General features: G+C 40.2%; 2 protein-coding genes and 1 long non-coding RNA gene across 3 annotated transcripts in view; 1 reads left to right on the top strand and 2 right to left on the bottom strand.

Moving 5' to 3' along the window:
* Positions 1-27,373, top strand: part of irak4 (interleukin-1 receptor-associated kinase 4) — a 273,859-nt gene that overhangs the window by 49,671 nt on the left and 196,815 nt on the right. The gene's annotated exons all lie outside the window — the stretch shown is intronic.
* On the bottom strand, positions 1,492-27,208 carry twf1a (twinfilin actin-binding protein 1a). The gene is made up of 9 exons (XM_084060290.1): positions 27,110-27,208; positions 24,441-24,521; positions 23,225-23,403; positions 19,497-19,592; positions 19,228-19,332; positions 11,422-11,547; positions 9,983-10,133; positions 5,461-5,582; positions 1,492-4,658 (listed from the first exon to the last, which is right to left on the bottom strand). The coding sequence occupies exons 1-9, from the start codon at positions 27,132-27,134 to the stop codon at positions 4,491-4,493; spliced, it is 1,053 nt and encodes a 350-aa protein (XP_083916416.1). The 5' UTR covers positions 27,135-27,208; the 3' UTR covers positions 1,492-4,490.
* Positions 1,492-27,373, bottom strand: part of LOC311047551 — a 137,777-nt gene continuing 111,895 nt past the window's right edge. The window contains exon 2 of the long non-coding RNA XR_014601015.1: positions 1,492-3,901. This is a non-coding gene — a long non-coding RNA (uncharacterized lncRNA). The remainder of the gene's footprint in view (positions 3,902-27,373) is intronic.

The raw sequence follows: 27,373 nt of genomic DNA, 5'->3' as shown, positions 1-27,373 counted from the left end.
GACCACTTTGGTAGAGGTTTGGGTTGTGTAGTTACCTTGCCATCATGATGTAACTCCAAACGTGGACATGAAATAAAAAATAAAATCTTTTTAATATTAAAAGAAATCTGTAATATATTATCAAACATCTAACAACAATATGAACTATAGTGTTAGTGTGAGTGACAATGACATATCACATGAGTCATTGTGAAACAATTATGATTCATGGTCACACACTATTTCAGTAATATAATTAATTTGATTATATATTTTTGTTATTTATTTCATTTTATTTGAATGCAGGGTCATTAAAATGAGTCCATATACAAACACATGTGTTGAATTAACTGTGGAAAAACTTGAAGAACAAAGGCACTGGATTAAGTAAGCTTGGCTGTTAGCCTGCTCCTGCTCCTAACTTCACAGCTAAATTGCCATGGTAACTAAGGTAGGCTTGCTTCAATTCTCTTTCGTGGAATCGAGTCATGGCTAAACTTAGCCAGGGTGAACTGGCTAAACTAATCTTCAAGATAATTCAGCTTTCATGGAACCGATTCATCCCTAATCCTGGTTAAATTAAGCCAGGATAGGTGTTAAAGCCAGGCTTTAGCTCTAATTCACCTTTCGTGGAATAGGGCCCAGGCTGTACGGACCAGACTTTGTCAAAGCTGGATTTGATTTAAATCCAGGCTTATTTAATTCTCCTTTCGTGTAATAGGCCCCTGGACTTGTGAGGCACACTGTCACTTCCAATCCACACCAAACAAGCCAGACCCCTACGTGCCACAAGTGCACCGTTGCTCTGATCCGCAACAAACATTGTCGCACAAACACTGTTCAGCGGTCTGCCATCAGAATAGCCACACCAGGGTCCACATTTTGCCCCCAGGGGCCACGATAGGGACCACCAGGGGCCGATTAACCCTTCGTTGAAAACCATGACATATCATGCATGATACTTGCAGGCTGTCAGAGGGGGTGAGAAGGGTTCAGAAGAATGTAGTATAGATACAATGAATTAAGTAGTATGCTAAGCACCATGGCAAAACAGGTAAATTCCGTATTAAGCACCATGGAAAACAGGTAAGCACCATGGAAAACAGCTTAGCACCATAGTCATTAAAGTAGTAGTAATGGGAAAATGCCATTTAGCTACAGTGGAGCCTAGTAACTGCTTATAAGACCCTAGCAACCACAGTTTTACCATAGCAACCACCTATTAGACCCTAGAAACTGCCCATTAGACCCTAGCAATCAGTTTTACCCTAAAAAAAACTATATTTTACACTATTCAACACTATCAAAACATTTAACACTACTAATACTTAAACACCTTTCAACTTTAAAACCTTTCAAACAACTAATACTTTAACACTAAAACTATCAATACTCAATACCATCAACATTCTTAGCAATCCCACACTGTTTCTTCAGGAACAGTACTTTCTAGCATGAATGAATATTTTCAAAGCCAGTGTAAATTCAGAAGAAAATAAATACAAGGCTAGATTAATGATTTAAATATTTTATTTTCGTCTTTTTAAAAAGCAAGAATTGTGATAAGAAAAACAATTAAGACCAAAACATGACATTTTCCTATTGGACACTGAACGAGTGAAAAGGGATGTTCACCCCTTCAACCATGAGGTGAGCTGTACAGTTAAAGTAGTCGGTCTAACGTTAATCAGTAGACGAGAGGCCGTGGCATACATTATTTCCAAGGTATTTATAATCCCTTGTAAATCCAGGTAATGACACTTTGCATGGGAGCCAGCATGTTTCAACCACTTAATAGCCCAGCATCCAGCAGATCTACAAGCTTACAACACGTCGCTGTGAGCTTGTAGATCGGCCATTTTCAGCGAAAGATATTTAATGTAGAGCGAAAACAGAAAAGTCACTACTATAGAGCCCTGAGGGACTCCGCTCAACAACAACGTATATGGGGGTTTAAGTGGTTTTAAAGCTACAATCCATTACGTTTTATGTCCTCTTCAACAGAGAGGGTCTTAAAACCATAGATATATAAACCTAGATACCTCATTGGTACCACTGCTGTTCAGTGTAGCTATGACTCATCGCAGCCACCATATTTTGTACTAAGAGCCGTGCCTCTTATAATGTATGTATGCTCTAAGTATCTATGGAAGCAGTTCTCTCCTGTTTAAAATCATCATAACTCAGTGTATTCTCAACCGATTTCCATGCGGTTTTGGTTTGTTACAAATATCAGACGTAGTTATGTTACGATATAGGATACTTGGGTTAAATGAAAAGGTTTTTTTTCACACCAATACACGTTACCTCATGTTACATGGATAGGTAACAGTAATGGTAATAAAAAAAAAGGTTCAGTCTCTCAGCCAGGTACTTCTATACCAGTGGCTCTCAAAGTGGGCTCCCCAGCAAAAGTAGTTAGCATACGTACAAGTTCACAGTAAGTCACGTTGTGCCGCACTGCGCGCTTGTAAATGTGCCTTTTCACATTTCAGAAAAATTCTTTAAGATTTTGGAAAAGTTTCAAAAATTTGGATTTGGATTTGTAACATATCTTCTCCTCTGGGGGTCCCTGTCACAAAACATTTTCAAATGGGGTCCACAGGCAAATACATATCAATTTGGGAGTCCTTGACTTCAAAACATTTGAGAACCACTGTTCTATTACAACTCAGGCATATTCCTTGCAGTGCTGTTATGAGCAAGCTGCCCTACATAATATGGCGGCGGCCTTGACATTTCTTTTTCAGAGCATATTTATTTTAATGATCAATCGATTGTTCCGGCTTGGATCAATGGAACTGACGTAGCTCTTATACATTTTTTCCTTAAAGTTTTTAAAGAAACTTTTTAAATATATTAATTTTAAATTATCCTTAAAATCGTAGTGTTTTGCCAATTATTTTGGGGGCCACTTGCCGGGCAATTGGGGCCCAGAGTTTGAGAATCACTGCTCTACCATATATATTGGTTAAAATACAATTGAATTAATTAAACTAACAATTGTAAGCCTTAAAACCAGCTGTTTTTATTGTGAGCTCTGAGATGTATTGATGTCACAATCTGGACGCCCTTATTGTTTTTTCTTTTATTCTGACTCATTGACAAAGATGACTGACACACAGACAAGACCTGTTTGTTTTTGTTATTTAACTTATTATTTTTTTTATCACCGAGTATCCCACACCTACACTATATGTACATGTACAGCACTTGCATAGAAAAATAAGTTTCTCAGCAGATGTTTTTGTTCTCATGTAAACCACAGTTATTATCAAAAAAGAAGTCAATTCTCCAATATAAAAAATGCACCAATAATAAAAGGAATGAATGACCACGTGGGAATTACATAATGTTAGTGGCTGTGTGCACGAGACAAACGCCTGGAGCGCGTGTGGACGTTGGAAAACGCATAATTTGACACAGACCAAAAAAAGGAATGCAAGGGGAGAAGGAATTCAAGCATGTGAACTCAGAATGCGAGTGTTATATCACATTGGCACAAATTCACATAAGTCGCACTAACATTGAGTTTCTTTTTTTTCGTCTGCCAACAACAGCTGTGTAGAAAGCTCTCTTTCGAGTTTTTATTTCTAACCAGCTTCTAAATCGTCTTTAAAAATACCATGTGAACATTCATAATATATACTTGTACACCTTTTCCATTTGACAAGCTACAAATGGAACTTATGAAGTGTGTGTGTCATTGCTCAGTTGTCCTTGATGTGCATAGTTCAGTCTCTGGGTGAACTTTGTATTGGAAATTTGAGGTGTTTTTCTGTCAGTGGTTCTCAAAAGTGGGGTCCAGGGACCCTCAGGGTTCCTTGAGGTGTGGTCCAAATGGACCCTTAACTCATTCAGTGCCAATGACGTGTCACACTTCAAAACAGTTTTGTCTTCAGTGTTTGCGCTACATGGTGATCTTCGCCAACCTATGACTTCCGGAGAAGAGTATACCCCCGAAATAACGTGATCACAACAAACCCGGCCCGATCTAATGTTAAAGGATTTCTCTGCTTTCTTGTTTTTGTCTGCGTTTTTGGCGAGAGCAAGCTAGATTCAACAGCCAATAACTAATGAGCGGTGGGTCGCAGTGACACGCTTTTTACCCCCGATGGAAGCAGAGACACTCCTCCGTATTTGCGACACTGTGTGTCGATCGTCCTGGAGCGACATATTATGTGGCTCTTGAAAGGCTAGTAAGAATGCTCAAAAACGCTGGCACTGGCTGAGTTAATTAATTCATTAATTCTGGCACTCAATGAGTTAACAGGTCTGTAGCTCTGAGAGCGTACACATGGAAACAAATGGACCCGTACGGGTCCATTTGGTTCCATCTGTACGCTCTCAAGAGTTATAGAGGTCCTTGAAATTAAAAACGTTTTTGAGAACCACTGCTTTTATTTTCTCTTTTAAACAAAGCTTGTGTGAGAAGAGACATGACCCCCACCACCCGCACCCAGATCACTTGGAATGTGAGGGGTGTTCGATGCCGACGTCTGTACTATATTTTAGTTCGCCTCCTCGCCCTCGGCGGGGGGCCTGGTGATGCGCCGTACGCCCCTCTTCCCCGCAGGGCCTTTGGGCTTGGCGAAGGCCTGCTTGTGCGCGTGCTGCTTGGGGTGGACCTCCTCGTAGAGGAAGTCAGCTGTCAGCTCGTCCCCGTTGTCGATCTCCAACTGATAAGAACAATATGAGGGAAATTGTGGCCATTTGAAGACGAGACTGTTCAAAGTAACTTTAACTCACAACTTTGTTATGGCATGCTTTTCGATAGCTTAGCATAGCGTCATTCAGTGTGGAGATCGGGAGTAGGTTCTATGACATTAAAACTTGTCATAAACATACAAATCTGTAACAATACGAATAAAAAAATACATTCATATGTAAGGAAGGGAAGGGAAGGAGGGAAAGGGGAACCCTGCTGTCTCGCCTAATGCGCCATCCACTTAGGTCTCCCCATCAAGTGGCACCTGTAAACTCTCGTAATAGTCAAGGGAAGGGATGGGATCCAAATCTCCATGAAATATAACAAATATTACAGTATAACAAATGTGATATAGCCTAATGTTTAGAGAATCACAACTGGCTGAAGAGTAACTCATTTTTCAGCCAAAAAGTCAAAACCAGCCCCAATCCCAGTCCATGCTGCGTCTTTGGGAATTCGTTTGTACAGGTCTTAGAAGGGCATTCATGAGAATTCATTTCAATAGTTCAGACAAAGGCCCTTTTATATTGAAGCAAATCAGGTTCTGAACGTGGCTATAGCATTTGTAATTTAAAACATTTGTTTAGAAAAATAGCATTTTATATGCAAACAATGCAATTTAAATTTACATTTTATTTTCAAGTTATTGATCAAATAACTAACTTTCAGAATATTGACCCGAATGATCGACACAAATTATGTCAGCCATAATCTATTAGTATTAGTATACACACACACACTACAGTATACATTTTTCTCTTTTTGTTACATACCTTTTTCTCAATTTCCATGCCCAGATTGCTTTCTACCATGTCGATGAGAGGGTTCTTGCAGCTGGAGTAGAGCATCCTCTCCCTGATGCTACAGCTGTACCCAGGCATGGAGTATATGAAGACTGCAATGGAAAGCACAAAACACCATCAACTGTAGAACAGTGCTTCTCAAACGTTTTCAAGTCAAGGACCCCCAAATAGGCTCCATGCACAGCAGCCATATTGGGAATGAATCGGGCCCCTTCCTTACTTCCTTCACAGGTGTTACCAATAATACTAGTGATTAAGGCTCTGTTCCATTTAGTGTGGCACAGTGGTCGTCTCATTTTCAAGGACCCCCATAATTCTCAGAGTTACACACCCACAATAAGGGGCCATTTTGGAACCGAAATGGAGTGTTTCTAGTGAGCCAACATGCACAATATCAGCACCCTGGACAGAATGGAACAGAGCCATCATAGGTACCATTGGTAACACCTGTGAAGGAAGTAAGAAGAGGCCCAATTTCTTTCCAATATGGCTGCTGTGCATATAGCCTATAGATATTTATTTGGCCGCGGATCCCCTCCATCTGAAAAGGTTTTGTGCCAGGGACCCCCAGAAGAGGGGATGTACAAGCTCGTGGCGCGGCACAAAGTGGCGCGCTGTGATCTGCTATTTTTGGCGTCCTTTGAGAACCACTACAGTAGACCATTTCATTTTTCATTTTAAATTTGTGCAAATCTTTGTATATATGTATTTATTTCTAAAACGATAATTTTAACTCAAATCTTTGCTTCTGGGGATTCTACAAATGTCCTCTAAATATGGCTATAATATCAGTGGTTCTCAAACGTTTTCATGTCAAGGACCCCCAAAATGATATGTATTTGGCCGCAGACCCCCATCTCAAAATGTGTTGTTCCAGGGACCCCAAGAAGCAAAGATTTGATTGAAAATATATATCTTTAAAATAATATATATATATATATATTCAAAGATTTGCACACATTTTCAGATCTACAAAATAGCAGATCAATAGCAGATCTACAAGCTCATAGCATGGCACTCTGTGCCGAGCTACAGTATGAGCTATTTGTATATTTTTGAATAGCCAAAGTATAAATTAATGGTTAAAGTGGTTACACAGATGCGTTCCCGGTCTTAATGGGTCTTAATGGGCCATTGCAAAACTATCATAATGCAGCTGTCTACTGTACGCATCTCTGCCTTCAACTCAATACACTATCACCATCTAATCACAACACGGTCATGAAACCTCATATATTGATCTGTAATTCAATATCTGACATATGGTGCAATTTGGTTGTGAAAGGTCAAGGAGGTGAATTATTGGATACAGGAAGAGTGGACGCCTCAATGTGAATTGGCCATTTCTTTCCAAAATGTGGCGAAAGTAGAGAATAAAAGTATGCTTTGGAAAATGGTTTGTACATGCAGATTACGTCATTATCAGCCCTAAATTTACCCTTCGACTTATTGTTTATGCCATAATGACTGGCTATCCTCAATTTTGTGCAATTCGTAGCAATTGAAATATTATGCCTTAAATGTCAAATGTTCAAGCATGCTCAAATCATGTATACTTTACCTTATTTCGGACCATTCTCCAAAGCATATTTATTTTGTTACATTTCGTACAAATTAACATTGAGGTGCACAGACTTCTCAGGAGGCCACTCTTATCAAGTTTTGAGCCCTTTCTGGTGGTGTAAACAGCTAGCAACAATAAACTGTAAATGGGACCTATTTTGGGGAAGCAGGCAAACCTGTGCAAAGATCAGTCAACGGAATGGGTCATGGTGATGGACAAACATTATGCAGATATAATGCCATTTAAAACGATGCAATAGCATTTAGTACAATAAACAAAAGTGGCTCCATCATGCTATAAGTATTCTACTGTGAAGCCGAGCATGTTTAGCTTGTATAATGATGATTCTGTGTTCTCCAACATTTCAGCTAACACCCCTGATGTCATTGTTGTTAATGAAAACCATAGGGAGGTGTTCATTCTCGAGGTAGGCTGTACTTATGTACATAGCATCAGCTAGAGCAGACCATCTCACAGCTAGGCTACAGATGTAAACTTTTAGTTTTTATCTTTGGTAGCCTACGGCACATACAGAAGTTGATTGTGAGGGGCCTTCAAATGGCCAGCCTCTCCAAGAGGAGGGCCAAACAGTTAGGTACTGGTCAGTATCAGCTATCATAGGAAGCTGCTGAATTTGGAGGAGGCGTTGTTATGTCTGCTGTGTCTGCTAGGTATGTCAACTGTATTGTATGTAACAATATTCTGCCGTATAGACGAATCCACGGAGCGCTGCCCTGTAGGTGGCGCCGCCATTGGTGCGGTGTCAAACTCAGTCAGCTGCTGCTGCGGTTCTGTCCGTCTGTTCATGTTACTCTTTACCTGCTTGGCTGTTGGAGCAGCCATAAACTACACAGGTTCATCCCGATTTTCTGTACATCTTTGTAAAGTTAGTGTTAGTAAAAGCTAGTGAAAAGCAGGTAAAAGAGTAACGTGAGCAGTCAGTGACTGCAGCTGACTGACACCACCGCAGCAGCAGCTGATCGAGTCTGACACCGCAGCAATGGCGGCGCCACCTACAGGGCAGCGCTCCGTGGATTTGTGTATTCACCTGTTTCCTAGGCTGTGTGTTTTCCACTTCCTGTCGATTTCATTGGATATCATTGGTCATCTGACCAGTTTCATTGGATCAAATCGACAGGAAGTGGAAAACACACAGCCTAGGAAACAGGTGGATAGGCACTTTGTAACTGGCTGTTGTCCTATATTGTCTGACTGCATTGGCAGTGTTTATGTCCTTTGTACAAGGCATTCTTGTAGTTCTGTTTATGTGGACATAAATACGTGTGTGTGTGTGTGTGTGTGTGTGTGTGTGTGTGTGTGTGTGCGTGTGTGCGTGCGTGCGTGCGAGCGTGAGTGCGTGTGAGAGGGAGAGAGATGTTTGATGAACCATGGATGAACCATGGATGAACTGCACAGCAAATGATGTTGTATGACAATGTGCACTGCAATGACAATACAGTTGAATTTAATTAGTCTCCACTGCACAGTGGTGAGATGGGTTGGATTAGGCTGCCTGGATCTATTATCAATGCTGAGTGTTGCAGATGGATTTAACCATGACTAAATCGAACGACTGCTTTTCATTTCCTTTAAGAGCAGTGCACTGCACTCAGTGCAATGATGCGGTACAAAAAAACCTTGGAACCTTAATTGTTCCAAAGAGCAAACTGATGTCCTTGTGAGAGAGATGCAGAGTCATCATCAACAACTAATCCACAGAACCCCAAACAGCCCGCCAAGAACAGATCATGTCAAATTAATAACAGATGCCGTTTTTCCTCAGTCGCTTTGGTACATTTCTCAGATCAGAAGTTTGCATTCTTTTGAACAAATTGCAAATCCTCTGGCACAATCGTGCAACTTATTACGTACAATTGTCTGCCGTTTCCTACATAGTCAATTAGTTACGCCATGTGGATCAAAATGTATTGGCCGGGGATTGAACCCCAACCTCACAGTCTCAGGGCGGACACTCTAATCACAAGGCCCCTGAGCTAGTCACCTTTGTGCTATGCCAATGATGCCGTCACCAATTACAGTACAATCTCCCACATACAGCAAAGCCTATATTTCAGGGAAAGTGCAGCCGTGTGCATTTTCAAACATTACCATAGTTTACGTCAGGAAATACTGCAGAGTAGACTTATTATACTGACAACATGACTAAGCATTTTGACTCTCAGGTTTGTAAACAATGACTTCAACAATGATCATTCGGACGGCACCGACATAAATATTTACTTTTGAGCTTGAGAGGATATTGAGCAAGTTACAGGCTTGCGTAGCGCTCTTTGTACGAATTGTTTTGAGGAGAGCACTTATTCTTTTGCAAATGTAAAGGACGATTCGAAGAAATAAACCTAAAGTATATTTGCAAACTCCTGGCTTGGCGATGACGTTCATGCGTCTGGCGCCGATACAATGAGAAGCATTTCTCGGTATAAGAAATGGTTCACTGGTGTCTGGACAGCCTGTCACAATGTGTAATAATCCATCTGGTTGACCAATCAATACGCCTTTTAAGGAGAATCCTGGATCGATATATACCTTCAATATTCTCAGTAAGTCATGATGCACAATAGTTTTGTTTACTCAAGTATTTTTCAAAAGTATATCAAAGTGAAACAGACCAAGCATAACGTATGATTAAGCAGTCTTGTGTGATTTTAGTGACGTCTATCTGTGTGCACACTAAAGTGACAAAAATGGCACAAAATACGTGCGCCTTGCTCTATATGCAACATAACACCTACTACCCATCTCCTCCCAAATTGGGCCCTAAAATCCCAACAAATCTCCCATTCTCACACCACTGGGCCTGTATGAAAACAGGGCCCTGTGTTTTGATGTACAGGCGAAGTGGCAGCTATGAGAGTGTACTCAATAAACACTATCTTGGATTATCTCATGGGTAAATCTATTGTTCACCTGTAGACTCCAAGTAGTCGCCTTCGTGGGAATGTTTGTAGAGGAAGAAGTGGTAACGTGCAGCGTCTTTGGGAATTCTTTTGGGCAGGTCTTTCAGCTCTGTTGGGTCAGTGTTGGTTAACCTAATCAGCTCCTTTTCCACGTCTACTTCCTGTTAAGAAAGGAGGTGACAATTTGTAAATACAGCCGACTATTGATGACAAAATAAATAAAACATCCCGTCCCTGCCGCTCATGCCCCCTCAACATAAAAACATAAAATTAAGTGGATTTTTTTTTTTCTACTGTTAGAATAGTGACGCGTTGCGAGCTTATAGATCCACAAAAAAAACAATTTCTTCTGTCTTCTGCATTTTATGAAGAGTGCTTTAGTGACCAGGCAAAGATCACAACTCCTAAACAGGGCACTGAGATGAGGCAGTCACAATTTCTAGAGTAATTCCCTTGTACCAAATCTGATGCATGTGACACAAAACCCTTTGAATTTCAATGAAGACAAAAGAGGACGAAACTGAGGAAATGAGGAACCAGTTTAGTCTGTAAACTACGCCTGACCAAACCCTGACTCAACAAAAGGACAATGAACTGTTTTGATTTCTCAAATCAGAAGAAGGGTGATAGGTAGAGTTGAGAGTTGCAGTTTTTCTGTACTCTCCGATCGTATTACATGGTGGATGTCAGTATTTACTAATGTAGCTGTGTCAACATAACAATTTGGGCATTTAGCAGATGTTCTTAGCCAGAGTGACTTAGAAAGAGTAATATAAAAGTAAATGACATGAACCCCAGTCAACAAATGACAGGGCAAATGTAATTTCCCTCTACACAAAATATCTTTGCCAAAAATAGCTTATCTACAAGCTCACACTTTCGCCAGAATGTTCACCTATTATGACATGGCCAGAATTGGGACACTATGGTTCATGTGGTTAACATTATGTGAACAAGTTACCCAACATGCATCTGTAATAGTGTTGCACTGACCACCAAGACACAATCCTGTACAGGGGTCTTCAACGTTTTTCAGGCCAAGGACCCACTATCTGAGAGAGAGATGAAGCAGGGATGACCTCTGTATTGTATAAAATGTTGTTCCAGATTAAACTTTTGTTTTTACTTGGTCTGCTCTTTTTTCCCTCTACACCTATACCTCTTTGCCAAAAATAGCCACAAGCTCATAACGTTAACGTTGTAGATCTGCTATTTTTGGCTAAAGTTCTCCTCAGAAAGGGAATGCTAGGGTTCAAATGGTTAATGTAAAAAAAATCAAATCATATCACACAAAGATTTGCTGGCCCCCCTGTAGTAACTCTGAGGACCCCCTAGGGGTCACTGACCCCCTGTTGAAGACCCCTGCTGAACAACATTATAGTTTCAGAATGGTGAAGACACAGGCTACACCTGTTTATTTCCCTGATGAGTTTACAAGCAGTGACTCACAAGTTGTACGTAGTTGACGTTCTTGTCCCTGAAGCGTTCCAGTGCCTCCACTGCGTCACCGTGCATGGGGAAGGCCACGCCCTGGAGGGTCTGCTGCTTGGTGTCCACGCTGATGTCCGTCTGCACCTGAACACACAAACACACACGAGTACATCAACATTTTAGGAAGGTGATTTTTATAAATGCTATTAAAAAGGTTTTGGGCGATTCCTAACCCTAAAGGTGAAAATAGAAGCATGCGCAGTGCGTCAATGTGCTGTGCGCTTGTAGATCTTCTGTTTTTGGTGCATAACACTGGCACACAACGAAGTATAAATCAGTCATAAACACAGTACAAACACACACACAAACTGCTTATTATGCACACCATGTTTCACATTTTAGTTGTGCATTCAACCTCTTGGATTCAGTCACTGGGATGAGACAAATCAATGATCCATCTAAAGTGTCGCATCTCATGTGATGAATGTTTCATTTATACTCAGTGTCGAGCAGTAACGAGTTACTTTTAATATATTACTGTAATATTATTTTACCCAGTAACGAGTAGTGTAAGGTATTACTCTGCCAAAACAGTAATATTATACCATATTACAATGTAAAAAATTACTCAGATTTTGTTGGCTGCTTTTTCAAAACATTTCGTTTAAAAAGGTCAAGACAGACTGCTGCTTTATTTTATAGCCTTTTTGGCTAGGGTTGTCCGATATTGGCTTTTTTACCGATAACCGATATACCGATATTGTCCAACTCTTAATTACCGATACCGATATCAACCGATACCGATATATGCGGGGATTATTGTGATTAGGGTAAGCTCAAATTTCATATCACACACACCATATACAGTAAGAACTCCTGTAACTTATTTATAAAGCAAAAAAAAAAAAAAAAAAAAAAATTTTTTTTTTTTCAAAAACCGATACCGATATTTTCCCGATATCAATTTTTATGCTAATATCGGCCGATAATATCGGGAGGCCGATAATATCGGACATCCCTATTTTTGGCTGATTGGTGACTTATTATTCCCAAAAAATGGATTCAGTTCTAAAAAGGAGCTGACTAAACAGATTGTGTTGTTGTACATCTCTTTTTTTGTGGATCTATAAGCTCACAACGCGTCGCTCGGCTATTTTCACTATTCTAAAATTTATTTTTTAACGGTTTTGGACATGCAAGGTTTCTGCCCGACAGCAACAATGTTCTGCACCTAATTCAAAACAAACAAAGCTGTACGAGCGAGTCATGTGTGTATATTTGGACAAATGAGACGCCAACTCCAGATCACCTAGAAAAGGGGAAAACAAGGCGAAGGGGGATTACATTGATGGATTGCTTCTATTTTTAGACCACTGACTGCATTGACTGCAAGTTTCATGCTAATCTGCCCATATTCCTTTGAGACGTGTGTTGTGTTGCTCTATACATGCTATTTTACATCGGCACACTGACCTTTCTTTTTACTACTCAGTTTTTGTAGGCTATATCTGAACAGTAGATGCATTCACATTTACATGCTATAATTTTAATGTTATTTCATATGTTGCACAAGAGACTGCAAAACGCTGATATTTTACACAGAATACTGTACAAGATCGTGTTAATATTACAGCAGCCTGGAAACCAGACGAATCTGCGATAAAAAAAATAAAAATAAAATATGCAGTGAATCGTGATATTAGTCTGGCCATGACAGGCTAATATTACATCACCATTCTTGTATGAGCGCTTTTAAATAGTGCTAGAAATAAACTGTAGATTTTAAACATATTTTGTTTTACTCATCTTCTCCTTATTTAATGCAACTAATGTCAGGAGGAAGCTGTAGCGGTTTGCTGGGGTAACTGCCGGGGTGCCAGTCAGAGTCCCAGTTTGACAAAAAGGGTTAAACAATAATAATACCAACAACCGTACAAGGGACTGACAAAATATTGTCAACCCCTGAAACAAATAACACACACACAATACCATAGAAAATCATAAAGAAAATACACACACACACACACACACACACACACACACACACACACACACACACACACACACACACACACACACACACACACACACACACACACACACACACACACACACACACACAGTGTAACTTGTTTGCCAACAGTGAATTAAATTGATTCCCCACAACCCCCCAGTCAGTGTTCAATACAATATCACAGTTCCACAAGGTAATGTTACAGATCGAGCGAATGTTCACAGGCCACGCAACGCCACAACAGATCAAACGAATGTTCATTAACGCAACACCGTAGCACAGATCAAATTAAACGTTCATTAAATGTCCACCTCCGCAGTAAAATAAACAAGTCAGTGAAAACGTTTGCACAAAATCATTTCATCCACTCTTTTATACCTGGTGTGAACTTTGGCCTAAAGGGTGATACTAGAGGAAATGCCATGGGGTCAGCATCAGCAGGGGTCATCCTCCAGGGAGCACAAGGTGCACAATAACATTAACTGCACAGTAACTTGTTTTTTTGACTAAAGTCATGGATGGACTGACAGACGGATCAACTGACTGACCAACAATGCCATACTTATAGAGCTCAACAGTGAGGTGACGGAAGTAAAAAAAATCCAATTCATTTTCTGCACAGAGGATTTTATTATCGGCTATAAAGTCGTACCAATCCAAGGTAGACCTATGTGGAGCTGTGTGGTACCAGGAGCCATGTGGTTGTGAAACAATGCCATACAGTATGCCCAAGTAGAAGCCAATCTAGTTTTAATCAATCTAGTTTTAAGAAAAACATGTTTCATTTGTGATTTCATGGAGAAATACTACACTGCCCACAAATTACAATCCTATAGTGTAGCAGCAACATCTCTCATTGGTAGAACTCACGGTACCATGGACATGCTAGAGAAAGCCCAGAGACGCAGTCAAACATCGCAAGCAAAAATCACTAAAACTCAACAATATTTTACAACACTGTAAACAATATAAAAAAATATAGGTTACATTTAAGAAGTAGGTTGGAAGCACTGGAATTGTATGTGCAATGGCTCATGGGATGAATAGTTTCTTCACTCTTAACCCATTGAGACCTGAAGCCGATTCTACATGTCTCCTAAATCTCAACAGTATTCTGAAAAACGTATGTTTCTATATCAGTGGTGCTCAATCTTTTTCATGTCAAGGACCCCCAAAATGATATGTATTTGGCCGCGGACCCCCATCAAAATATTTTGTTCCAGGGACCCCCAGAGGCAACGATTTGAGTTAAAAATGTTTGCTTTAAAAATATATATATATTCAAAGATTTGCACACATTTTCACGATTTAAAAAAAATAGCAGATCTACAAGCTCATAGCGCGGCACTCGGTGCCGCGCTATGAGCTTGTATATATGCTATTTTTGAATAGCCCAAAGTGTAAAATAATGCTTTTTAGCTCAAATCTAAAAGTGACACAGTTCCAGGTCTTAATGGGTTAAAATAATATACACAGACTTGTATCAATCCTTTTTTTTTTACCTGAATTAAATGTTTTATGGTCATGATTCATGACGTAGCTGGTTGGCTTGATTCCAGGCTTAAAACTCTTTATATAAAGGATTTTATGAAACGTCTTTGGGGTAAATAAAATGAATGGGAAATTCACTTCCGGCACCTAAAGCGAGTGGGTGATCACTGCTGAGCTCTATTGCACACACACAGACAGCGATGATGAAAGCCTCTCTTCCTGGCCAGCAGAGCAGATTAAAGGTTTATATGATCTTTCTTCAACAGCTGCTCAAGTGGGAGGAGAGCGAGCAACATTCAACAACTTCCTGTTTTCCTGCCGAGTTTGATTGGCTCTATTTTTGGAAAGGGGCCTCGGCTTCTTGAACTACTTCCTTTTATGGTATGAGACAGTTCTTGTTTATTTGTGTGTCAGACTGGCTGATTTAGCGATTACAGCGAGTTGTTGTTCCCTTAACCAATTAAGACCGAGAACGCATCTGTGTCATTTTAAGATTTCTTTGGGCTATTAAAAAATAGCAGATATACAAGTTGTACAAATGTGTGCATAAAAAACTGATGTTGCTATAATATCAGTGGTCCTCAAACTTTTTTCATGTCAAGGACCACCCAAAATGATATGCATTTGGCCGCGGACCCCATCTCAAAATATGTTGTTCCAGGGACCCCCCCCCCCCCCCCCAGAAGCAAAGATTTGAGTTACAAAAGTTTGCTTCAAAAAATATTTTAATCAAAGATTTGCACAAATTTTCACGATAAGAAAACACAAACTAATCTACAAGCTCATAGTGCGGCACTATGAGCTTGTAGATCTGCTATTTTTGAATAGCCCAAAAATCTTAAAATAACACACAGATGCGTTCCCGGTCTTAATGGGTTAAAAAAAAAAGGATGATACACTTGATGATTGGTTGATAAGATGTACTGTAGTCTCCCGTAATAAGCCTCAAGTCTCGATGATCAAAAGCTTCTCTCTCGCTTCCCTTCTGCTGAATTGCACACAGCCCCAGCCAATGAAGCCATCAACACTACACATGAGCTGAGGGTAAACAGAATTTTGCATCTTAAGCAGAACGACACCACTGAACAACAAGCGCTCCCTGGTCTTGTTGATGCGATCAATCGCAAGCAAAGCTCAATTGACCTTGTCCATTATTCCTGTTCGCTCCCTGCACGATCGATGCCAAGTTGACAGTAAGCACTGCTGTACTTAACGTTCTGTACCCAAGCGCCTCTTTTCCTCTAAAATTCAACCCAGGCAGGTAATTTCCTCTTTTCTTGAGATAACACTGTCACCCACTTTGACTATGAAGCCATCGGCCTTGCTGAGGTTTATTTTGGACCCAAAGAGAATGGATTCAGTTTTACCCCGGTCTAAAGATAGTTTGTTATCAGAGAGCCAGGTGCAGTTCAGAGCTAAGGGCTTTTTCAACCAGTAATTTGTCCTTGCGGCATGTCATAATAGGTGAACATTTGGCAAAACTCGCAGATCTACAAACTCACATTGTGAGCATATTTTCAGATAATATCATTTGGTGTAGAGGGTCAAAGTAGGGGGTCAAGTACATAGGGTTTAAGAGGTTAAATGCAGACTTAAAAGTCCAGGTGATGAGTATCTCATTTCCGTATTGTGACATTATTTCCGAGTGAAACTGGACAGGCAGGCAGGACAATTTGAGAGGACTTTTTGAGTGAATGTTGAAAAGTCATAACAAACTGAGAATTACAATTAAAAAAAAAGGTGGACGGGTGGGTGTCATGAAATGATTAGCTGGCATTTGTTTGTCAAGACTACGTACTGTATGCATGTGTAATTTTCTTTTACAGAAAGAAAACATGATTGGATTTTAATATAATAAGGAAACAAAGTAGTTGGGGGGATATATATTTAGGTACACAATCTGACCGGTTATGTGATCGAAAAGCATTGAAAGTGCATTTTTTCATTTACTTTGTCATAATATGACAAATAGTGAAAATAGCTGAGCTACAGCTCAGGCTAGTGTGTCTATAGCACTGGTTCATAAACTATTGTATTGCGTACAGTACCACTGGTGCTACGCATGCTCCCCTCTAGTGGTACGCAGAGGAATCTCCCAAAGACTGAAATATGAAATGAAACAAAATGCAAAAACATAATACATTAATCAAATTCAATTTAGATTTTTTTTAAATAGTTCTGCCTAGAATACCAAAATATGGATGCCAGGTTGAAAGTGGTAAAGTCAATTCTTTTTTTTTTACAAATAAAATGAATAAATAATAATAATAATTTCTCCCTAACATGTTAACACCGGTCCTGGAGTTTATTTAAAAAAGAAACTATTGTTTCCTCCTTGAACCCTTGATGTTTTAGGTGGATACAAAAGAAGGGAACATTCCTAGATTTTAAGGGCGTTTCTGCCAACAACCTCCCGCTGTTCTCCGACATCAGCATCTTTGCACCATCATGTGCTTTGGTGCCAGGAAAGTAGACGCACCCCTGCTGCTGCCCTGGAACATTCATCACTGACCCCCCGTGCCCTCATACACACTGCACTGCTTCAATAAGGTCTACTTTAGACACCCACATTCTGCATTGTCTGATTCATATACTGCATAGGGTTTACTTAACATTAGATACTGATGCACTGCACTGCCTTCTGTATAGGTCTACTATAGACACTGATATATACTGCATTGTCTGATTCATATACTGCATTGTTTCTATATGGTGCACTTACATTAACCCATTAAAGACCGGGAAAAGCAAAACTAGCAGATATACAAGCTCATAGCGTCACTGAGCTTGTAGATCTGCAATTTTTTTTTAAATCATGAAAATGTGTGAAAATCTTTGAATATATAATAACATTTTTAACTTCTGGGGATTCTACAAATGTCTTCTAAATCCTAACAGTTTTTTGAAAAAAAAAACTTATGTTGCTATAATACATAAGTGGTTCTCAAACATTTTTTTGTCAATGGCCCCCAAAATCATTATGTATTTGGATCCCCATCTCAAAATATGTTGTTCCAGGGACCCCCCCCAGAAACAAAGATTTGAGTTAAAAAGGTTTGCTTTAAAAAATATTTGTATATTTGTTTATTTCACAATTTTTACAAAAAAATCAGATCTACAAGCTCATAGCGCGGCACTCGGTGCCGCCCTATGAACTTGTATATCTGCTATTTTTGAATAACCAAAGTATAAAATAATGGTTAAAGTGGTTATAGATGCGTTCCCCGTTTGAATGGGTTAATACTGATCCACTGCACTGCTACTGTAAGGTCTACTATAGATACTGATATACTGCACCGTCTGATTCATACTGCATTGTTCCTATACATGCTTTTACGTCATAATATTATACAATGAAGATTAGATACTGATATATACACACACTGCACTGTGCTGCACTGTTTCTATAAGGTTTACATTATATCGTTGCGGTCGGGCAAAAGTAACATTTTTTTGGACATACTGTATGAGGTTTCTACCCGACAGAGACGATATAAATCAGATTAGATACCGACAAACTGCACTCTTTCTATTAGGTTCACAACTGCTTTTATAAAGGGTTTACATCACAAATAACAGAGATTGGATACTGATATACTGCAGCACTGTGTCTAGAAGGATTTACATCATATATAATGGAGATGATATTTGGAGCCAAGACACTGTGTCTTTGCAGTGACCTTTCTGGTCAGGACCGTTCTACCTTCCTGTATTTCAAAGCTGAATCAGAGAGAAAGGACACGTTCCAGCTCCAAAGCTTTATCATAATGGCTTTGAACCCCCTTGAGAGGCACACCCACAATCCATGACCTCATTTCCTAGTGCTCTGTTTACAACGATGATTTAACACTGTCTGTGTGTGACCGTGCCATTGATGTGCACAACAGCCATTAACCACGTTCAACATGTTGGGCATGTGTCATTAATAGGCGAAAAACTGTCAAGACGTTTCAAAGATTTACAAAAAAGTAAAGTTCAAAAATCTTATCTTTACGACTAAGTATATAGCGCTCAACAACCTGGACCCCGGCATCCATATTCTGAGGGGGGACATTAGTGTCTATTTTTGACAAAGAGATTTGGTGTCGAAAAAGCAATCCGATATTCCGAGTATAGTTGTAAGTAACTCAAGTCCGTTTCACTGAGACTAGAGGGTTTAAGTGGTTAAGGGCTTTCACTCTTGCATGAAGAGCTAAAAAGGATGTGATGATGACAGCAGAGGAAGTGTCAAGTGTATGTGTGGGTGCGTACGCATGTGCACGCGTGTGTGTGTGTGTGTGTGTGTGTGTGTGTGTGTGTGTGTGTGTGCGTGCACGTACCTGGTTCAGTTTAATCTGCCTCAGTTCTTCTTCTGCAGCAGTGAGGGGCAGGGGAGCAGCCTGAGCGGTCAGATGCTTCTTGTAGCCGCTGAGAGACACATCGTCCTGGAAACGGTCATTACAAACACAATAACTCATGTGCTACAGCTTCAATTACACGGCTCGTGATGAATGTGGTACACAAGTGTAACGCAATCTATTCTCTCGGGATCCAATGGAACCTTTTCTCACAACAATTAATCTGCCATCTGCCATCGAGTCAGACCGACCTTTGTGGTGCCGAAAATCTCCTCCTTAATGGCACTGCCGCCAAACTCCTTCTTCACTGTGGCTCTGGTAGCAGCGTATAGCATTTTGTGTCGTACCTGTTGAGAATGGAAAGGAAATAGAAATATTTGACGGATGACTTTGAAGCGTTCGCTGATTGTGGTTAAGTGAATGGATTACTTCTGTTTTTTCTTTGGTTTCAGTCATCAACATATGATTGGTTTTAGAATCGTGTCCTTTGTGAGAGGACTGACATTCATTTGTGGAGGGGCCAAAGTGCAAAGAGATGATGAATGTTGAAGTGAACAGTAGTTCAACAATGACAAATATGTGATACTTGTGCAATATTTATGTTATGGACGCAAAGGGGGTGCAATATCATTACAAATATAATAACAATTAAGAAAAAGCTGTGCGATAAGAGGTGAGTTTTTAGAAGAGATTTGACACTGAGTTTGCCTGCCTGAGGTCCCCAGGCAGCGAGTTCCACGGCCGAGGGGCCCCGAACGGCAAAAGCCTGGTCGCCCTTTGTGACAAGGTGAGACTTTTGCACCGTCAATACTAGGGCCCTGATGGATGATCTCAGGCAGCGGCCTGGCTTATAAGGAGTTAAAAGATCACAGATATATGCAAGAGCCTGACCAATTAGGGCTTTAAAAACAATCAGTAAAATCAATTCTAAAACTCACAGGTAACCATTATTGATCATTCCATAATCCATATTTTTTCTTGCACATACAGCTCTTACTGTATGTCCTTACAAGGAGTTGAAGTTTGACCCTCAGTCAAAATTCCAACGTGCAAAACGTTTTGAAATGTCTGTAGCTTCAAGACAAGCCTGAACCTGTTGACACACTGCTTTGAGTTTAGGACAGGAATGTGCTGCACATCCCTGTCTTTCAGAATGGGATTTTTATACTTCTGTCTGTCTTTCATAACTGAAGCCTAGACCGTTTTGGTCGAGAAAAGCAAAATATGATGTACTGTAAGTAAGCCCAAATATTATTGATTAGCTTCATCTGTTGCTTCTGTAATCTGTGGTCAAGGAACAAGCGGTAGTGATTCCATTCAGTCTCTTTCTATGGGAAAACAGGGCTCAAAAATCACACATTTAGCACATATCCAATGTTTTTTTTCTGGTACATAGTTTTTCTCTTTTGGCAGTGAAATAGGCCAATTAATTTTTGATGCGCTAGCTAGAGAACTTTTGTCAAGGGCAGCCATTTCACTTTCCTACATTTGCTTACCAGGACTGTTTTTTAATACATTGGCAGACTGTGCGTTTATGTTTGGTTGTATGCCAAAGGTGTGATTTATTATATACCCGTTTATAACATGCAATAAGAGTGAATGAAATCACTACTTCTGGTGTCTGTCTCACTCACTCATGGAACACATGGGAGAATTTATTCTCATGGCACCTTGCTTTGTTGTTTTAATTTTCACAGCACTTACTGTACTCTGAACTTGAGCTTTTGTCACTCTGGATCAATGTAAATATAATACAGCACTCATTAATCACTTAAACCCTAAATACTTAGTTGAATGAGTCCTCCAGCAGTGTACTAGGCCACTTCCTTTTTCCCTCAACACCAAATCTCCTGGTCAAAAATGGCTGATCTACAAGCTAACAACGTTGTGAGCATGCAGATTTTCTCAGTATGTATGTTCGCCCCAGAATAGGGACGCTAGGGTTATTGTGTTAAGGATGGGCATTTGGGCATTTGGGAATATTGGGGGTTATACGCGATATAACCACCAGGTCCAGGCCATAACATTAACCTCATGACCGACCTGGACACACCAACTGTGTCACTCAGTTGTATGTTGAGCAAATGACGCTTAAATGAATCGAGCAGACAGAGCATATAAGGAAGGCAAAACAGCATTTTCAAATAAAGTTACTCTATGTCTTTCCCTGGAAACATTTCCCTCTAACTTGTGGTTTACTAGACGTCTCTTCATCAGCTACGGTTTCACAGCTAAGCTTTTCGTTTCTTTTAAAAGCCAAGTCCTTCAAAACAAAGATGAAACAGCTGGTATTTATATAGCATGTAAAGCCGCCTATCCCCCACCTTTGAAGTTAATATGTGAAAATGCTTGTCAAAACGTAAGGCCTCCTTTTTTTTCCAGAATTAGTTTTCAGATTCACATACTTCCAATCTATGCTAGCTCTTTGTTATTACTTGTTTACTCTTATTTTTTATTATTATAGTTTTTTTAGTTTGAATCTTAGCTGTATCTGTACTGTGTTTCCTACTGTGATTTCATGGTGGCATTATATTCAGCGCAAATACAGCTAAGGACTGAGTAGGACGGTTCATACCCTCTCAAGAGACCTTAAGACTTACACTTTGACATTACCTCACTTTGGTAGAAAAAGCAATGTGCATCCACCCATATCAGAACCAACAAATTCTACAACTAATTAATGTGCATCCATCCAGTCTGGGAAATGCTGATGAAAAACAGAATAAGTGTGTAAGCACTACTACAGCAGCACAGTACTGTATGAGGAAGAATTAAATGAATTTATTACACGGCTTGGTTGAAAGGTTGCTTCTGATTGGTCAATCGCTGAATTCAGCGGTGTGTTATTTCTGGATAATGACCGATGAGCTCTATAACAGACCTCTGTCTAATCAAAAACTCAGAGCACCTTGCTCATATCAACCATAGACTGTAAAAAAGAATGGACAAAGCCACTCCCCTGCTTTCTACAGAACGAAAATGAAGCCGATAGTTCAGGAACATGCATTCCTCCATCGTTAATATATACAGTTGGCCACGCCGGAACTCAAACGCTATTGGTTGAGACCAGACACGTGACCAGCGAACCGGAAAACATCCCCAAAAATGCTATTGGTTGGGTAGCTTGTCAATCAAGAGCGGGGGCGGGGAATGAATGCTATTGGTTGTGTAGGTTGTCAATCAAATCATCCCGCCCCTCCTGGAGCATAGCCTACTTTATCGTCAATTTTAGAATAAATGGGACCATAATTTAGCAAAACGCATATCATGATGATTGAAAGGAGACTTTAAACTAGCGACTGGAAGCATATAGAATTTATGACAATTTTTATTACGGTAAGAAAATCTAGTCTAAAGTTTGTCAAAAACCCATTCACTTGCGCTAAAATAAATTCTTTCTGACACTTCAGGTCGGCGCATGGTAAAACAGCGCCACTCTGGCCATTCATAAGCTTCCGTGTTGGCCTCATCGTAAATATCCAAGCCTTGCCCCTTGATATCAACCTGCGCTGCTTGATTTTATGCTGTATCCAACATGACAGGCATGTAAACAAACACACCATGTCATTTACAACTAAACGTTGCTCTCAAGAATGTTTTTGAAAACATTTGAAGCGAGAAATAGACGATGCATTCGAAATGTATTCTATTTGATCCACTACACTTCCTTGTTTTCCGAGGCGACTGTTTTCCGAGTCAACCTTCAGGATGATTAAACAACTCGGTGTTTAATCATCCTGTCGGGGGTTATTTATCAACAACGACCGGCAAAGGATACATTATCCCTTGCATAAGAGATAGTTCATATTTTTTATAACCATGTACCAGCACCAATCCCTAGCGCTCAATGGTGATAAAATCCAAAAGTAAAAGTTTAGCAAATGCTCTGGGCAGCCACATACCCTCTGCTGCAAAACAGACTAGAACTTATTTCTCACCACTTTGACCCCTGACTGGACAGAAAAGAGTGTTTCCTTACAGCAGAACGGTCTGGAGACCAGGCCAGGAAGACCCACTCGTAACCCTGGTTATTAGCGGAGTCCAGCCGGTAGAGAATGTAGCACGGCACGTCTTCCTCCAGGAGAGGCAGTACGAGCGAGTCGTATTCCTGATCCCACTCCTTTGATGCTTGCCTGGTGTCTCCCAGCGCCAACTGCTCTGCAAACCACATGTGTGAAGAGAGACAGCCATCAGCATACAGTAAATACACCACACTTAAGTTCCTACAAAAACTCAATAACTGGGGAGCGCCAATAGCAAGAGTGGTTAAGGCAGAGGTTCTCAACCTTTTCAGGCCGTGACCCCCCCCCCCCCCCCCCTCCCCCTCCCCCCTAATAATCATATTTGAACTGGGGACCACCCACTCTGAAAAGCACTTGGAATGTAGGAGTTGAGGCATTACATTTTGTGAGCTGCCCGGGTTCGGTTCCCGGGCCTGGCGGATCCTTACTCTGCACTGTGAACTATCAATAAAAGGCAAGAAAAGCCTGAAAAGATAACATTCAATAACTCACTAAATCAATAACATTCTGCACGATAATGCCCAGCACCTTAATTCCAAATTCAGTCACAGCAGCAACCTGGCCAGGGGGAAGAGACTTCAGGAAACTAAAAACAAGTAGATACAGTAACTCTTCTTTTTTGTTTTGTTTTTTACTAGTCAATGATTTTTACCCTCTTGTCTCCCAAATTAGTGGCCAATATGAATCCTCCCCACACATTTCTGTCTTTTGCCACTGTTGCTGACTCTACCCTACTGATGCACCTGCCAGTGAGGAGCCCCACCGGGAGGAATGTGGGGCGCCCGTCCTATGAGTACACTCCCCGCTGGCAGGTGCCATTCCAGCCAAAAGAGCTGCTAACGCAGCACACTTTCACTGAGCTACTGTCTGTTTTGATTATACTGTTTTTCCAAAGTTGTTTTTTTGTCTATAAGGTAGCCTTACTGTGTATTCTGTCATTGTTTTACTAGTGTCGTTTTTTTCTGTTTTTATACCTGGAGCAACGGAACAAATACATTTCCCCATGGGGGATAATAAAGTTGATCTGAAGTCTCTGATATCTGAAGTTCTTCTAGTGGGCACTATAAAGTCAGCCATGCCAGACTTCTGTCAAGGTGAAAGCTTTGTGGTTGTAGTGTCAGTAACTCAAGGGGAAACAAAACTATAAGCTCCAAGGCTACAGCCTTTACTTACCATCCTCAATCACTATTTTTAAGACTCGGTATTCGTCTCCACACTTGGCACTGGCGAAGATGTCTTTTACATCGTTGCCCGCTGAGAAAAGACATTGTATGGGTTAGTTTCCTGCCATTTAAAGATATTGTAGTAGTATTTTGCCTGATGAAGACCTAGTCAAAAACGTTGCCATTGCATGCATATCTAAGATATAGTAGTGACACAGCCCAGAGTAGAAAACATCAGGGCATTAGCTCAAGACTTTTGTCACAGTTGCATTATGGCCTACAAAACTTCAACATTCAACCATTACATAACAAGTCAAGTAGTCAGGTCTGTCTGTGTGTATACAGTAGCCTGGCTTAATCACTGTCTCAAAGGGCTTTACAGAGCTAAGCAAACATGTGACTGGTTTCTGACACATAATGTGATAAACATCACTGATGCCTACAATAATTGATAATTGTAATAAAAGTTGTATCAACATGTATGATGATTTGTGGGTTATTTACAATTCAAATAAACTGAGGATACAACACAATGTAGTCCAGAAAGTTATTTCCAGAGTGGTCCTCTCTCAAACCAATTTAATAAAAAGACAACCCATGTTTGTGCGATTCATAACTATATATATATATATATATATATATATATATATATATATATATATATATATATATAAAACAATGTACAGAATAAAACATCACACAATGTATTGTATAAAATACAATACCAACTGCTTGCACACCAGCTATCATGCCATGGTCAACATAAATCCATTAACAGCTTTGCACCGGTCCTGTATTTAATCCATCAGATCCAAATAACTAGGTGTCAAGCAGTGAGCCAATTACATTTGTTGTCATTTGCACACGATGATGGCATCTAGAGTTCTAGACCCTAAAAATCTATCTACACAGTCCCAATCCTGTTAATGTATCCATTTGTAACAAAGTGTACACATGGGTTGGTTATGGAACCAAATAGACGGGTACATTTGGTTCCAACATTTTCTGAGTCAAAAGCCATTAAAGCCGAGAAAGCATCTGGGTCATTTTAGATTTTAGCGTTGTTAGCTATTCAAAAATAGCAGATATACAAGCTCACAGAGTCACAGCGTATCACTTTGTGCCGCAAGCTTGTAGATCTATTTTACTTTTGAACATTTTTGAAAAATATTTAAAGAACTATTGGTTCAGAAGGCATTTGTAGAATCAGAACCAGTAGTTATTACAATATTTTTGAAAAATAGCAGATCTACAAGCTCACAGAGCGTAACTTTGTGCCACGCTGCGAGCATGTAGATCTGCTATATATTTCTTTTTACATTTTTGAACAATATTGAAAGAACTACAGCATGGTTTAGAAGGTATTTGTAGAATCAGCCTCAGGTCTTTTAAACTAGGAGTAGGAACTCCATTTTTGTACCAAGGCGAATCCAGACAGGTTAACAGCCAGCAGTTAAGTCTGAACAAAAATAAAAATGTAAATGAAAGGTAATGAAATGAAACCTGTTTTGGTTACAGAAAGGGAAATGAAAGGTAAATGAAAATAAAGGTACATCCAGACAGGTTAACAGTTGTACTAGGCCAGCAGTTAGTCTGAATGAAGGCGTTGCCCCCACACAGTCCTTCGTTCCAAAGGATCACAAGATGTTCTTCCTACAGACTACAATCAAACCCAGACTCAAGTCACCCAACCAACAAAAGCACAAACCCACACCGATGCAGTGGCTCGTAAAATGGACTAGCCTTGGGTCAAGATTATCATAAATTAGATGCATTTTATCGATTTTGACACTTGCATATCTATGATCCGAAAGTAAAAATCAGACTCGATCAAATATTAGTCTTGATCCAAGGCTAAAATTGGACAAACACTCATTTACGACGGCGTTAAATCCTATCACACAATACAACAACAACAGTGTCAAATCATTACACCTCTCTGATCACACAGACTAGAACATTAGCCCCAGCTGGCTAGCTAGTTAGTCGCTAGTAGCCCTGTAACGAGACTGTCATATCATGACAGTCATGGATGAACTTCAACCCGGTGTTTGCACTTTCTCCAATTACGGTCCGTACATCTACATAAATGTTCAGATTTCTAATATAAAGTGCTTACCCCATGGCCACGGATGTTACAATTATGTACGGGCTTTCAGAAGTACCCGCATCTTCCGTATTGTTCAATAAAAAGCATTTTAATCCGATCGGTGGCCATTTTCTTTGTATTTCCTCCGTATGTTTTCAACTACGCGACCCTACTGGTTGGGAGGTGTACTGCACTCTGATACATTATAACTATGAGAAAATGGCCACCAATCGGATTGAAATGCTTTTTATTTAACAATACTGAACATACGGGTACTTCTGATGGGTCGTACATAATTGTAACATCCATGGCCATGGGGTAAGCACTTTATATTTGACATTTGAACGTTTGTGTAGATGTACGCGCCGTAAATAGATAAAGTACAAACACCAGGTTGAAGTTCCTCCATGACTGACCGTCGTGGGATCCATGGCTAGTACAGTCGTTAGCAGCTGATATCTCCCTGACGCTAGCCTATTTCCTTCCGTGTCTGTGAATCTCTGGTCTTTTTTAAAAGTTGTCACAAATGGAACCTCGGTGCGGCTAAAAGAAACGATGAACGGCAACAACATGCGAGTGATACCAGGTACCTTGGATGCCCGTCTGGTGCGACATGGTGGCTGTAATCTGGACAAAAAGCGATGGATGGACGAGCTGATCAGTCTGACCAGCAGCAGGGCAAGGAATAGCAAGCAGGAAGTAAACCAGTGTTGCCAGGTTCTGCGAGAGAAATAAGCAACCAGGTCTATGAAAACCTAAGGACTAATTAACCAAACGTGTCTGTCTGTACCAGTGTACCGAGTAGACCTCTAGAGACCTACTGCACATATAAACAGAGCTGCTACCTTTAAACA

This window comes from Gymnoscopelus microlampas, assembly GCF_963454915.1.
Source record: "Gymnoscopelus microlampas genome assembly, chromosome: 6".
NCBI classification, from domain to species: domain Eukaryota; kingdom Metazoa; phylum Chordata; class Actinopteri; order Myctophiformes; family Myctophidae; genus Gymnoscopelus; species Gymnoscopelus microlampas.
This window is presented reverse-complemented; position numbering and strand designations above follow the sequence as displayed.